Here is a 15,562-nt window from a genome sequence, read left to right as displayed (position 1 = left end):
GATTGCTCCTAAAACTAATCCCTGAGAAACACAACTAGCAACTTTCCTTCTCTCAAGTAACACCACACTGTAGTATCCTTGTTGTTGCCTCTGCATATCCAGCTTCTTATCCAATTAAAAAATTTTAATACTAATTGTTATTTTCACTCAAAGTATGACTTTCCCGTGAGGACTCACAATAAGTATTTTATGATACCCAGATATACTGGATCTGAAAATTATTCTTGTCTAAGAAACAAAGTAATTATTTCAACCACAGGTAATCCCATGGTAATTTCTCCTGTTTATCATTTTAACGTGTTTTAATCACTTGTTTCAAATCTGGTTTAAATGTTCATGGTGCCAAAGTCAAGCTAACAGTCATGATATCACTTGACATAGCTTCCCTCCCTCTTCTTGGGCATATTTGCCCAATCCATCATTGCATATTTCTGTCATCTAGTACTATCTCCAGATAATATATATTTAAAATATTTTCTACTTCTCCCTTCATCTGCAACTGTCTTCTGTAGTCTGGGAAAAAGATAATATGGACCCAATGATTCTGTCACTGAGCTATATATATTTGACTTCCCTTTCAAATTATGTATTTCCCATTGCTTTGCAATCATTCACCTTAGCTACCTTTCCAATATCTTCACATACATCAACTTCCTTGAAGTTGGGGGAGAGTATGTTATTCAGCGACAGATAATCTCTACATCAAGAATGATGTAGACATGCCCAGCTTGCCCTTCAGAGCAGTGTCAGGGCCTCACTTCATTGCTGTATTTCTTTATTGTTCCAATAGCTAAAAAAATATGTCTGTTTTATTTTCCCATGCAAGATGTAGCTTAAAAAAGCCTTTATTCGTCATTTCTTCACTTGTATGTGTTACAATGCCTGAAAAGAAGTTCTGCTTGATAATCCAGGCCTCCTCTCATTCTGTGAGGGTTTTGTACCTATTCTTCATATATTACTTTCATTATTTGTTCATTTATAGACTCTAACCCTTTCCTACAATTTCTCTCTCCTGCACAGTGCACACAGATTATTTCCATTCTTAATGTAAATCCATCCTTTCCTGCATTCAAATCATTAAGTTCCTCAGACCAATCATCTTCTTTCATTGATTTTTCAATTTTTTTAAAGTTTGCCTTATACCAAGACTCAGTTACAAATTAATTTTTGTCCATCTTGCAATCTAAGAAGCACTGAATTAATTCATATTCACTTCCTACTCAGGAACATCACTTTTTACTCAGGTGTTTTACAAGGTTCTCCTCACACACACAAAACCTCCCCTAATCTTAAAATAACCCACATGTTGTTGTTTTATGAATTTCTGTATCAAAAAACAGTCATCTGAAATGTCTAAGAATATCTGAACCTTGCTATTATTGATGGTATTTATGTATCTGGCTGGAAAATGTAAGTTTCACTTATTACTTATTTCTTTATCTATTTATAGAGATGATTATACCCTACCAAATCTCAGTCTGTCAGACCATATTATCCCTTTCTCCCCAAATACTGTCCAAGTTGGGTCTCGTTTACCATCTTCCTTGCAGTGACTTTCATCCTAACAGATAATGTTTTATTCATGCCATCCCATTTTAAGATGAATAAACACAATTTAGCTGTTTTACTTTGCTACAACATCAAATTTCCTGACTTTTATGTATTTTAAGTTGCATCCACATGGTCTGTATATATAATTTCCTTGTTTTCTTTTTAGATTGGAAAAACCCCAAGGAAAAACAGTGTGCACATCCCCACCCTTTCACAAAGTGATTATGAATGTACCTATTCATATTAGGTTACCTTAACAGCATTTGGTTTGGTTTGTTTTTTCTTTAGCAATATTTACTAGTCATGAATAATTCTTTTCTATACTAGTAATGCTTTCTCCTAGTCACTACTCATCCACCTGGATGAGGTAGAGGTGATACTAGAATACTGATTCAAATCAACGTATATGGTTTAGAATGTACAGAAAATGTGTAGGGCTCAAGTAAACGAAAAAGGACAGAAATTTGAACATTATTAAACACCCAGGAGTGCAAAGATTTATCACCCATCCAAACTGCTGACATGTAAGTATACTGTCATGTGTAGCTTTAACCCAAATTCTAGAGTTGTGTGAATGGAAAACTGCCCAAAAACCTTCAACCATCTCTCATGGATTTCTCATTGATCTTAGAGTGTGCCCACAGATCGCAGGCAAGGAATGAATTACAGCATAGTGCCTCAGCCAATGTGCCAAGCTCAACTCATCTGAATATCACCACAGCCTGAGCTGCAGTTCAACACAAAGCTTGCAGATTGCTGTTCCCTGTGGTAATAAGTTCTTGCCTGCACTTGGGTATAAGCATCACCATTTAAATGCCTAGACATACTCTGAAGTGTTAAAATTAAGTCCTCCTGTGACTAAACGTAGGAATTATAACTAAAAGCCTGCTTATCAACTCATTTTATTTGCTGTCTAAAGAAGATAGGGAATTTAACCTTGGGTGTAAAAAAAAAAAAAAAAATTATAGCTAAGCTATTACTTTAATACATTTCTTCCAGTCAGTGTTGCTGTGATTTAGATGAGAAGCAGCAAGGAAGATTTGAGCTGTCACACTTGACTTTCAGCTGCCACAAAGAGGCATTGGAGGTTACAGGCTAAGGTTTAATTTATATTCTTCCTTTTGTTACAGGCAGAGATGGTACGTGCTGCTTTCCAAGCGCAGAGATCTTTCTTGGTGTTAGCATCTCAATGTCAAGAGCCTCAAGAGGTAAGGAAAGTGACCTGGAGCTTCAAGAGGCATTGTATAAAAAGCTGTGTTCCCGTATATTATTGATCCTGCATTTGCTTTGTTTGTTCCTTTATTTATACAGTGCACTTAGGGACTTGTTTTCACTTTTATAAGCATGGTGCTGTAATAATCAGAAAGCCATGGTTGGATGTTAAGAATCTTTTCTGTACTAATGCATCTAAGATCATAATTATCATCTATTATGATTTATGTACTAATGCATATGAAGACAGCAAAGGAGGTGTCCACTTTACAGTTGTAAGTGGGATCAGTCTTTCTCTGGAAGCTGGAAGTGCCATGGAATAGAATGGCTATTTGCTAGCCTTCCAGGGATGCTACATGGTAGACATTGAAGTCAGGGTATAAGCTAGGGAGAGAAAAACCAATATTGGCCCATACAGTTAGTATTTTCCAAACTGAGGTTCAGGTTAGGCCAGTTCTGGAAAGGAGGCAAGGCACTTTGTCAATAAAACGAAAAATAAACTTTTATCAAGTTGATTTATATTCATGATTTAGTGGTAACTTTTTAAATCCACCCCTCACAAGAAAGCTCAGGGAAGCTGTGGAGTGGTTATGAATCTCATTTGTAGTTTCTAGAGGGCTCATGGCCAATAGCATTGTATCTCTCTTGGGAATAGCAATCAGATAGCTCTTCTGGGGCACCACCCTTGAACCTTCCTTCTTGGAGTACGCAGAGAATGAAGTCTTCCCTTGCACAGTCGTTATCATGGCCTTCAGTTCTGCCTTTTTCCACTAGTTCCCTGCTCCAAAGTGTATTAAAATCCATTCTTGCAAATCATAACTCACTGCACATGGTATAATTTATTAAAGTTTTGATGTCACTATTGTTTTTAAAGACACAATTTAGAAGTTTTTCTAGTCAGTATGTCTTAATGGCAAGGGTACTCAAGGAAAATTAAAAAACAAAGCCCATAGATATTCAAGGGTCGATTTTAGGGTTCCAAGCAAGAAGAGATCAGTTTTTTTTCCAGCTGTCCCTAATCTCAGGGAGTAAAAGTGGGTCATGGCTCACACAGAACAGGCAAAATTCCCATTGGTACAGGCCTCGAGCAGTCATTTATATTGGCAGTGAATACAATTGCAGCCAGTGGCCCAAAAAATTCTACATGTTCATAGGTAAAATACTCCCCAGTGAACAGTTTCTGATGTCCCATAATGTAATGCAGCGTTGTGAGGTGTTGGGATTGTCCCAGCTCTGGTGCAAGGATAAGTTGTGGGTCCTGGTTTAGCCTCCTGTGCTAATGTGCAATCAGTAGGATTCTCTGCTTTTTTAGTGAGAATGGCAATGGCTTCTCCCTACTGCTGCCTTTACAACTTTCTGACCTCAAGTAAGAGGTCAAGTTTGAGATTTTTCAACTGTAAAGTTTAGAGATTTTCATTTTAAAATGTCAACAAAACATGCTAAAAAAACAAAACAACAAAAAAAGAGTAGAGATAAAAAGAGATTCTCTGGCAATCCAGAATGATGGCTACAGAAGCATTAAGAAAAGCAACAAATAATAAAAACCTTGTCATTAACATCACCAGAGCTGGCAATCCATATGTCTTGCATATTGTGAGGCTTGCATAGATTTCTGCAGTTTGTTGAAGGCAAGAAAGTAAAATTTTATCATTTAACTATCCTTTAGCACATGATAAGAGGAAGTGCCACATGATATGTGTGTACACATCATTCCAAAGTTAAAGTACCAGGAATATTACAGATTAAAGTTTCTTTTTATCAGTGAGACCAAACCCAGTCCAGTTACTTAAGTTTTTTAAAGACTGCTAGCTTTAAATAATGCTACATTTTTATAAAAATCAAAATACATATTGTTGTTCATTCTTTTTCCCTTTTTTGCATATATTTTTTGCACAGATACACTCAATTATACTATGGATGGGTGTGAAAATAATTGAAGGCTGCCTATTCTGTACAAATTGAATATCTTTTTCCCACTGCAGAAAGTGATGGTTCCAGGCATTAGGTTTTTTATATCTCCATCACAATGAAGAAAAAAATTTCTATGGTAAAGTCACATTGGTTAACCATTTTGAAAAAGCTAGTAATCACCAGCTAACCCAGGAGAAGGAAAGAAATAGGCATCCTGCCCCTGCTCCCCCAGGACCTTATTGCTGTGATGTCATCTCAGCTCTGGTTGTATTTATAGCTTAGAGCCATGGAGTCAGTGTGGAATCCAAACAGGAAAGCTGATCATTAGCGTATCAGAATGCACAGAGTAGAGAAAAGCAAATGAAGATGACAGCATATCTATAAATGCAAGAGAAAAGAGAGTAATTCTGTCATTCAACTGTCTAGACTGTTTGCTTTATAATGTAAAGCTGTGAATGAGCCAGCGAGTTGCGATTATGGCATAGTAGCTTTGTAGACATTCAGAGACAGCGGTGTGGAGACTGAGGGGATTTACTGAGTTCCTGTCATGTTGGGCTGTCATACATGGTGCCTTTAAAAAAAAAAAAAAAAATGAGGGAGGGAGGGGAAAATGCGCTGGAAAAATAAATTAGCTCAGCTCTTGCAGCTTACAAACTAATGAATAAGGAAGTCAAACAAAAAGAAAGCTCCTATATATATAAAATAATCTGTGGATATTTTTGTGCTTAAAAAAGGGAGAAATGTATATCATCAAAAAGTGGTATTTTTTTCTCTCTATGATAATGGTGAAGTTCTGGAATTCATTTCACTCTTTAGTTCATGCTGTGAGCTACTAGCAAACATTTTCAAACAGTCAAGATTGCTAAAAGTTGCTTTTGTGGAGTTTTGCTTCTTAGTAATGTTATTTTTTCCATTTGAAATCCGTTGCAGTGCACAGCCTTTATTATCTGTATATGTGAAAATAGTAGGAGCCAGGAAGGTAATTCCAGCTGGCATACCAATCTAGCATCAACTGCAATAAATTACTTCACAGAGAGCATGTTCTGTTACTTTTTATGGTCATGTTCTATATTTGTATGTGCAGTGGAAGAGATCATATGACAAAACCACCAGTTGATATTCCTGTTTGTGTATGTCCCAGCTAATGGCTGCTAGATACAGGCTCATTCAACAAGATGGGATTTTTCACTCCATACACTTATTAAAAATTATTATCTGATGCCAAACTTCAAACATTAAAACAATAAAAATGTTGGTTATAAATTGTTTACTTTACAAATAGTATAAGAGAATATATGAGTGTATAAGAGAGTACAGAGAAGATGGGAAAATAAATTAGAATATTGCTGTAATCTGTGAGAAGTTGTTTTAAAAGGTATTTTGAGACCATATGTTTACATGTTGGTTGGACTATTCAGAAGAGAGGTTTTAGCATAAACCTTCTTAAAACATTCTGAAATAGTTTGGATATGAATTTTCTTTTCCCACAGTATAAGCCAAATACAATCCTGACTGATTTTTTTTTTTTATTTCGTTGTATAATAATTTTTAAAGTTACTACTGATCCTGAGCAAATTTATCTGTTTAACAACTTTTTTAGTTTGCCATCCTGAATACTGATCACTCCTCAAAGCCACTGCATTAAGTTATTTGTGAATGGTGACTCATATACTGCCTTCTCTGTATGAGTTGTTAAATTTCACTTTAAAGTTCAAACAGTTTTAAGAGTTGCTTTGAGGGCATGAGGAATCCATTGTTCTTATACTGAGAACAAATTAACGAGATTAATATTTTTCTGAATCAATATAAGCATATGCAGGATGAGTGTGTTCGTGGTAAGAAGTACTACAAACAGATTTAAATGACAGATGCAGTTCAGACTATAAATGATTACGTAATTTCTCATTAGAAAAGAATGCTGAGTTCATATGACTGCCAAAGCTCATGGATTTAATTACTGACATTGTGCAGACAAACATTCCAACTAAATCCCTAGTTTACATATCCAGATCTTGCACACAGGTGGGAGTAAAGGGGTGGGAAAAAAGTGATAGGTAAAGGACAGCTTCCTTTTTTTTCCTAGAAAAGGAACATCTCACCCCACCTCATAGAAGCCCAATAAACTGTATTTGCATTTGGACTTAGAACCATGAGAATAAATCCTTCCATTTTTTTTTATTACAGCCGAGCAGAAAGAAAATGGAAAAAAAATCTATTGTAAGATTAGAATGGTTGTGGCAAAATCTTTGAATAGAGGACTCATTCTTAGAATTTTTATGTAGAAGTCAAAAGATGAAGATTCACAGTTCCCTACTCTCTGTCAGTATGGGATTGCTCATTTTCTTCTCTTTCTATTTTAAAGTACTTCAGTAACAGGACTCCTGGGACTTATTATTCTGCATTCTAGCAAGATTTGTTTTCTAATTACCTTGACTTGCTTATGCCATTCCATTTCCCCCTACTTTTCTTCATGCTTACTGGGATCACCCATACTGTTTTCCAAAAATATAAACAGCAGGATACTCCTCACCTTGTTAATTTATTACTTTCTTATGTAAAAGTGTTTGGGCTGAGTTTTGCTGCCATTCTCTCAGCTGGTTGACTGCTGCAAACCTGCAGTTTGTGTCTAGTCTAGTCTGTGTCTAGAAATAGCTTAAGGAAGAATTTGGTTCAATCCTTTTAAGGTCCTCAGGCCTCAAACTCACAGAAGGTGCCAAGAGTGACATGGACAGAGCCTGAGAGTCCTGAGCTCGAAAGGGAACCCCTTTCCCCGGTCCTGTTCTCTGAAATCTTGCCAAACTGTTGGCATACTTCTGTTATCAGCAAGCCTACAACTGCATGTGAGGTGTGGTCACAGCAGCAGGGATGGACCAACAGTTTCCAGTCACTAACCCACTGCAGTGCAGAGTTCACAGGCTCATTTTTGGATATTGTTGCAGGCTTACTCTGTTTCATATCCAGATAGCCCCTGACACCTGCTACCTCATAATTCTGCCTCAGAATCACTCATCTGCATTTTATCAGCCTCAAACTCACTATATTTTCAGTTCATAGAATCGTTTAGGTTTGAAAAAATCTTTAAGGTCCTCAGTCATAAACCCAGCACTGCCAACTCCACCACTAAACCATGTGTCTAATCACCACATTTACATGTCTTTTAAATGCCTTCAAGGATGCTGGCTCAGTCACTTCCCTGGGCAGGTTGTTCCTGTACTTGACAATCTTTTCAGTGAAGAAATTTTACCCAAGCTCCAATTTAAACCTCCCCTGTTGCATCTTGAGGTCGTTTTCTTTTGTCCTGCCACTTGTCTGGGTGTAGAAACTGACCCCTACCTCACTGCAACTTCCTTTCAGGTGGTGTTAGAGAGCAATAAGGTCTCTCTGAGCCTCCTTTTTTCCAGGCTAAATACCCCCAGCTCCCTAATTGGCCCTTCATAGGACTTACTCTCTAGATCCTTCACCAGCTTCATTGCCCTTCTCTGGACACACTCCAGCACCTCAATGACTTTCTTTTAGTTAACTTCTCTAGGTATCCTTGTACCAGTTCACTTTCTTCACTTGTGTTTGCCAAAACTCCCAGGTCAATAAAAGGTGGATGCATTTGAGATTCACTTCTGCCCCAGGGGCAGTGCACTCCGCAGTAAGAAGGCCCACAGACACTCAGGGATCTTGGGAAGGGCCATGATCAGTGCAGCATCACCCAGCTTGCACAGAACAGAGGCAGAGATTCACATCAGTGGATGCTCTAGACTGGCTCACACCAACATCCCTGGGCACAGATTTGCCAGCATTCACGTTCTGTGCAAGAATCAGGCTCCAGTAACCAAAGGCTTCTTGCACTTGTGACCTCCAGTGTACCTGTATACTCTAGATCCTCATTTGATATGCTAAGAAATTCTAGGGATCTGCAAACCTTTGCTGGAATTCTGCTGTTTGTAACATAATGTCTGAAAATCACCAGGGTAGTTTTCAGCCTCTGTAGCAATGTTCATATTCAAACTGTGCCATGTGAGACCCTACTGAACTAAGTTGATAGGACATTCCCTCTCCCATTAAGTTCCATATTCTTTATTTCTGCTAAACACAAATCCAAACTTGCACTCTCTTTTTGCTGTGTTATGCAATTCTTTCCTGGGATTTATGCACATAACCTTCTAAAAAGGAAAGCACTGGGGGCACAGATGACTGAAAAGCAGGGCTTTTTGATTCACAGGTTAATTAATTGTTTTCTTTTTTTGTAAATTTTACTTCAGTCTAAATCAGACCACATCTGATGATTTGTGAATTCCAAAAGTTATGTCAGTTCCAGGACTGCTCAGTGAACCGGGTAGATTTGTCCAAGGATGGAAGCCTGCAACATCTAACATCCCTTTCCTGGGACATGCCCCATGAAAGGTGATTGCTCTTAGCAAAGATTCATGGGATCTCAGATGTTGTGAACAAAACAACTGTGTCTTAACAGAATACTATCTCCTTGCTACCTGGAATACCCTGGTCCTCTCACTGATACGGGCTACAATCACAGCAGCAGCAGGATTGAGGAGTAGTAAATCAAAAAGTTGAAAGCAGTTTATTAGTGTAATTGCTCTTGTTGCTTAATTGTGGGCTGTTGCCCATGTGCCTAAAGCAGGAGGACCCTTTCTTGTTGAAAATACTGCCCACAGAAAGCTGTAGTGGACAAGAATACAACACACAGAACATTCAAGTCCATTTAAAAACCATCCAGTCCCAGCCAAAGGTAGTGGGGGTGATTCTGCACTGCTGCAAACTGATGCATGCAGGTTGTATCAGGCCCTGGATTTCTCCACTGGTTAGAAGTGGTTTGTCTTTCACATTCCTCTCCATTTTCCCTCCCTCAGAGTTTATATTTTAAAATAAATCCACAAATTAGTTACTAGTTAAACTAGTAATTTGTCATGTGGCGTTACGGTTTGGTATTCCCTGTTTTTTCCCACAAAGGACAAAACTGCTACAGCTGAGATTGGCTGTTACATTGAAAATTTTTGTGCTATCTAAGAGGAATAAAAGCCAAATACCAATTAAGTCACTTTGGAAGCACACAAATGTGTCTAAGCTTCTGTGCTGATGAAGCTGACCAGACAGTTCTGCAAATTTGTCTCTCTGTGTCATAGCCCTGCTGCTGCACAGCAGTGAGTTGAAGTGGCAAAACCTGTACTGTTGACCAACACATCAAATACTTGTTACACCACTAGGTTGAAGATTTACAGTCTAAGAAAACCAGGTCATAATAAATTAATGTCTAGGAGGAGAGATTTGAACCCTGAAAATATCAGAATACTAGAGGGACATAAACGTAGTGATCTCAGAGAAAAAATCTCACTTGTGGTCTCTACAGCCAGAAAACATAGAAAATACTTGTAGAGAAAACATTAGATTAAGGTGCAGTGGGGTAAAAAAATATATATTTTATATATACTTAAATAAATAGGTTATTTCTCAGCCTAATCTGAACACTGATTCCATCCAGGCTATGAATAAAGACTTAGAGAAAAAACATAGGCCTTTCTTAAACTGCATACATACCAAAACAATGACAAACTTAAAGTCTTCTTTATAGATTTTGAAAATACAAAAAAAAAAAAAAGGGAAATACGGTTAATCAAAAACTATTTCAGTTCTAGAATCACAACCACTCATAGCAGAAATCCATCTTACTGGTGATCTTACTCCTGTAGACACAAGATGATGGGCTTCTGCTCATCGGCTTTAAACTGTCAAGGTAGGAATGTTGTGTAAGACGTTTCCTAGGCTCTCTTTACAGTAATGGTCGGCACCTCTAGAGTCCATTTCTTCACATCTGTTAATGTCTTCTAACATACAGTCATCTAATATCTATTAATATGTGGAAAGAATTCCTCAGGGATATCTCTTTCTTCATTTACAGCAGAGGAAATCACGTCTCAGCTGAGAGCAAACGCTTGCCTGTTGCATTGTTAGAACTGAGTGTGGTTGTTGTTATTCATGACATCTTTCATCTCTTGAAAGGATGAAATGTGGGATGGGACTGTACCAGGCTGTTTGCAGAGATAATGGCTGTGTCTACGTTAGTATATTAGCTCACAATGGGACTGTATTTCTCCTTCAAATCAGCCCCATTTACTATATTGTATTTCATATTATAGAGCAGCTTAAGGTGTAGAAGGTGGTATATTTCTGATGAAGTTAAGTGGAAGATACATTCCCAGGCAGCATCTAAACCACAATTTACAGCTACTCCCAAATAGCTCCCCCCTTACATGTATACTGTGAATGTCAGGGCCTCAGCACCAACTGTTTTGCTCTGCAGAACCATTCCTATTAGGCTCTACTTCTTGCCAACACATACAAAGACACCTGATTCAGATCAGCTCCATGTTTCAAACTTGAACCTTAAAAATACAAAGTAAGTATGATGGAGATTTTATGTAAGTACGAAGAACTGTACACCATGGAATAAAAGTTGTACTCATGCTATTCGGGTTGCAGCTGAGTAAAACGAAGGAGCTGTTGATCCCAAATTCTCTGAGTTTTATTTTGCTGCTCTTACACCAAAGGTTGCCATGCCTTCATTTTGCATAACTTAAAAGGGTATTTGTTCTCTTGGTATGTTTGTTTTCATAATAGGTCAGGTTGATTTAAACACTGTAATAGTGAGGTCTGAATTGTGTTGCCATTCATCAACATAAAAATCCTTCGGTAAATAATCTCACCCCTCAAAACCATGTAAGATTAGCTTAAAAATACATAAGATCTTTAAAAACTATATTTTTATTTACCTGCTGTGTTTTGTGCCTTTGTGATTCATGCTGGTGGGTTTCTGGACAACAGTGGTCCTGAGAAAATACCCATTTTCTCAAATTAAAGCTGAGATTTTCAAGTAATCACTGGCTTAAGCAGCCAAAAATTTAAGCAAGCTGTTCAGTTTAGTGTGACTTTACAGGCAGATTTCAAACATTACAAAACCCAAAACTTTGGCCATTCTCCTGAACTGAGTGTCCCTGTGCCCCAGTCCTATTAAGCCTGTCATCTGGGGAATTTCTTGTATGGGTAATGCAAATGTGTGAAGGAGAAGAAAGTCTGTGTAGTGTGGTCTGTTGGAATACTAGTATTCCAGGCCATTTTATGAGACTGGGCTAAGACTGTTAAGTCTCTGAAACTAAAGCCTAAGGCAGTTCTTGTTGCATGCTGGAACTTTTTCAGAGTGTTTTGGCTAATCATGGCATTAGTCTTACTACTCTTGATTTTCTAATAAGAATTATAAAATATTATAAACTGGCTGGTTGTCTAGTTATTTGTATTTAAAATGGCAATGTGGTTTAAAATCATTATTTTAAAAGGAAAAAATGGATACTGGTAATTACTTGTGATATTTTTCAGTTGTGCTCATGTTGCATTTTTAAGCATTTCAGCAAAACTGATATTATAATAGGAATGGTGTTTATAAAGAGACTCTTAAATTTCTGTTAAACAACTGTGCTGTGTCTTGAATGACGAGAAATTTTATCTAGCACATGCCAAAGGCATGCCAAAGATTTTTCCAGCAGTTCTGATTCATCTCCTGGAATTCGGTTTTCTTAGAGATGCAATACAGACAATTTTATTAAGTCAGCTGTTTTAATATTCATTGCAATAAAGAGATCATTCTTCTAGAACCCTCAGCACAACTGTTTCTGCATTGTAAAGCCAAACAAGACTGATTACTGCCAGAATTAATGAGCCTTTCTATACCCATATGCCATATACACTGTAATTCATCTGCAGTTTAATCACTGACTAAAAATTTAGAACTGAGAGAGAACTCAATTAAGTGATTCCTTGCAGGCTGTGTTCTGTGTCTAACCCTTACACAGAGACCTGGATGACAAGAAGCTTCCACGAACACACACATTTTGTGCAGCCATTGCAGAACAGGATGAGTACAGAGTGGAGGGAAGGTGGACTGTGCTGCTCTGCCAGGACCTCTGACATGGGACAGAGCTGAGCAAAGCCTCAAACCCTCTCTGGTGTCACTGCAATGATTACTTTGAGCAACATTCCTTAGCAACACATATTTCACCTTTAGAACTTGAACAGTTTCTGTGAAATTAAATAACTCCACTACATTTTTATAAACATTTCTTATAAATATTTAATCATTGGATAGATTGTCATGTGTTCTGAGGGACTGAAATAATCTCTGTACCACTGACAGAAGATCCTCAGAAAAGTGGCTGAGAGCTTTTCTAGAAGGAATAGGAGGTGTGGGTCACTGTGGTCATTCAGAAAAATGTTTGACCCTAATATTGCCTTCTTATCTATAGATATCAAAGCATTCTATAAAATAAAACAGCTATGTTTAACACCATTTCATATCTAGGAAATCGAAGCACAGAAAGCTAACACAGCTTTCCTGAAATCTGATGACAATTTGGTGGGAGAGCTGCAAAGAGAACCCCCATTTAAGGATTCCCACTTCTGTGCACTATCCACAGAAATGTGCTGCCTCCCAGTGCTGTCTAGATACACCAGGCATCTGTGGAGCTGTATTTTTAGCTCTGATATTCTCTTTGTCTGGAACTGGGCCATGAAGATTCACAGTAAGCTAAGGACTGTAAATATCCCTCAGACTTTATGGGAGGAAAACTGGCATAATATCAAAGCAGTACAAGCACTTTCTTAAATTTCAGTTTTGTTAACTACTGTCATACTTGAAAGATTTCCCTAAAAAATAAGAAAATACCCAACCAGCTGCAGCATGTTGTAAACAAGCAAAAATTAGAAAGGAGAATTTCTGCAGACTTTATCATGTTATGGCAACAAAGTCATATTTTAAGAACTACAAATCATGGAGGCTTCAGGGCTTTTTCAGACTTAATGACTTATGCTGGTCATTAAGTCATCAACAAAAAAATTTTTCATTTCCCAGTAATAATGTAAATATTTGTTTTCTCCCAACCCATTTTGTTGTTGGGAAAGATCACATATCCCCATGTATTTTAGATGCACAGGCCTTTCTCAAAATTACTCTACCACGAAAATGTTCTGTAGGTTCTTTAGATGGATCAAAATACTTTTCAAAATGCACAACCTCCTTTTGACATGTTTTTGAACTGTCTTTGACTTGTGTTGATCCATAACAAACAGGCTTATTCTAAGGTTACATAAAATTTTCTAATGCTGAGGTCTTCTGGAAGGGTGAAAAGAAAAAGAAATCAAGCAGAACATACGTGCCCATCATCTTGTGTGTATCATGTCAGCATTGGTCTTCAGCATCATGAAGATTAGTTTTCAACAGAATATTTCAATAGAATGACTAGGTTCAAGATCATCGGGTCCAACCCATGCCCTAACACCACAAATAGACTATGGCACTGAGTGTTACATCCAGTCTTCTTTTAAACACATCCAGGGATGGTGACTCCACCACCTCCCAGACAGACCATTCCAGTACTTCATTATTCTTTCAGTGAAAAACTTTTTCCTAATATCCAACCTATATTTTCCTTGGCACAGCTTGAGATTGTGTCCTCTCACTCTCTCAGAAAGAGACTTACACCAACCTGCCTACAACCACAGGTCAGGAAGTTGTAGAGAGTGATAAGGTCACCTCTGAGTCTCCTTTTTTCCAAGCTAAACAGCCCCAGCTCCATCAGCTGTTCCTCACAGGGCTCGTGTTCCAAGCCCCTCACCAGCCTCGTTGCCTCCTCTGGAGACGCTCAAGCATCTCAACATCCCCTAACCTGAGGGGCCCAGAACTGGACACAGCACTCCAGGTGCAGCCTCACCAGTGCCAAGTGCAGGGGAAGAATGACCTCCCTGCTCCTGCTGGCCACAACATTCCTGATACAGGCCAGGAGCCATTGGCCTTCTTGGCCACCAGGGCACACTGCTGGCTCATGTCCAGCTGGCTGTCACCAGCACCCCCAGGTCCCTTTCTGCCTGGGCCCTGTCCAGCCACACCAGCCCCAGCCTGTAGCGCTTCAGGGGGTGGTTGTGGCCAAAATGCAGGACTTGGCACTTGGACCTATTAAACTTCACCCCATTGGACTCTGCCCATCCATCCAACCATTGCTGGTCTCTCTGCAGAGCCCTCTTCCCTTCCAACAGATCAACACACACTCCCAGCTTAGTGTCATCTGCAAATTTACTAATGGAAGACTCAATACCCTCATCCATGTCATCAATAAAAATATTGGACAGAACAGGCCCCAGCACAGACCCCTGAGGGACACCACTGGTGCCTGGCCACCAGCTGGGTGCAGCACCGTTCACCACCACTCTCTGGGCCCAGCCATCCAGCCAGCTCCTAACCCAGCACAGAGTGCTCCTGTCCAAGCCATGGGCTGCCAGCAGTTCCAGGAGTGTGCTGTGGGATACAGTGTCAAAGGCCTTGCTGAAGTCCAAATACACAACATCCACAGCCTTTCCTGCATCCACCAGGTGGGTCACCTGGTCATAAAAGGAGATCAGGTTGGTCAAAAGCAACCTTCCCCTCCTAAACCCACCCATGCTGGCTGGGTCTGATACCCTGGCCATCCTGTAAGTGCTGCATGATGTCACTCAGTATAAACTGCTGCATTACCTTACCAGGTACTGAGGTCAGCCTAGCTGGCCTATAATTATCAGTTGTCTCCAGCAAGCGCATCACAAATATGCCTGGAAAAGGTGAGAAAAAATGAAGAGTTCTGCTACATCCTGAGTGATTTCCAAGTGAAGTGCCAGGGAGAATCAGATTGGTGCACTTTCTTTGGTGGTGCATTGTATGGGTTTGGTGAGCATATTTTTGCAATATTATAGGGTTGCAAGGTATAGCAGTTGTTTTGCTTGTAAACTGATGACTACATGTCTCTCAATCTGCTGTTTTCTGAGTGGAAGAATTTTTCCCAGTGAATTACTGCTCTAAATTCGT

The 15,562-nt window shown here is 38.9% G+C and overlaps 2 protein-coding genes across 2 annotated transcripts in view; one reads left to right on the top strand and one right to left on the bottom strand.

Moving 5' to 3' along the window:
* The window catches only part of ATXN1 (ataxin 1), a 474,819-nt gene that overhangs the window by 430,047 nt on the left and 29,210 nt on the right, over nt 1–15,562 (bottom strand). The gene's annotated exons all lie outside the window — the stretch shown is intronic.
* CAP2 (cyclase associated actin cytoskeleton regulatory protein 2) overlaps nt 1–15,562 on the top strand; it is a 69,994-nt gene that overhangs the window by 30,384 nt on the left and 24,048 nt on the right. Inside the window, exon 4 of the mRNA XM_023919693.2 lies at nt 2,682–2,759. Coding sequence (XP_023775461.1) covers nt 2,682–2,759 — 78 coding nt within the window. The remainder of the gene's footprint in view (nt 1–2,681; nt 2,760–15,562) is intronic.

The sequence above is a fragment of the Cyanistes caeruleus genome, chromosome 1 (genome assembly GCF_971803275.1).
Source record: "Cyanistes caeruleus chromosome 1, bCyaCae1.hap1.1, whole genome shotgun sequence".
NCBI lineage: Eukaryota > Metazoa > Chordata > Aves > Passeriformes > Paridae > Cyanistes > Cyanistes caeruleus.
This window is presented reverse-complemented; position numbering and strand designations above follow the sequence as displayed.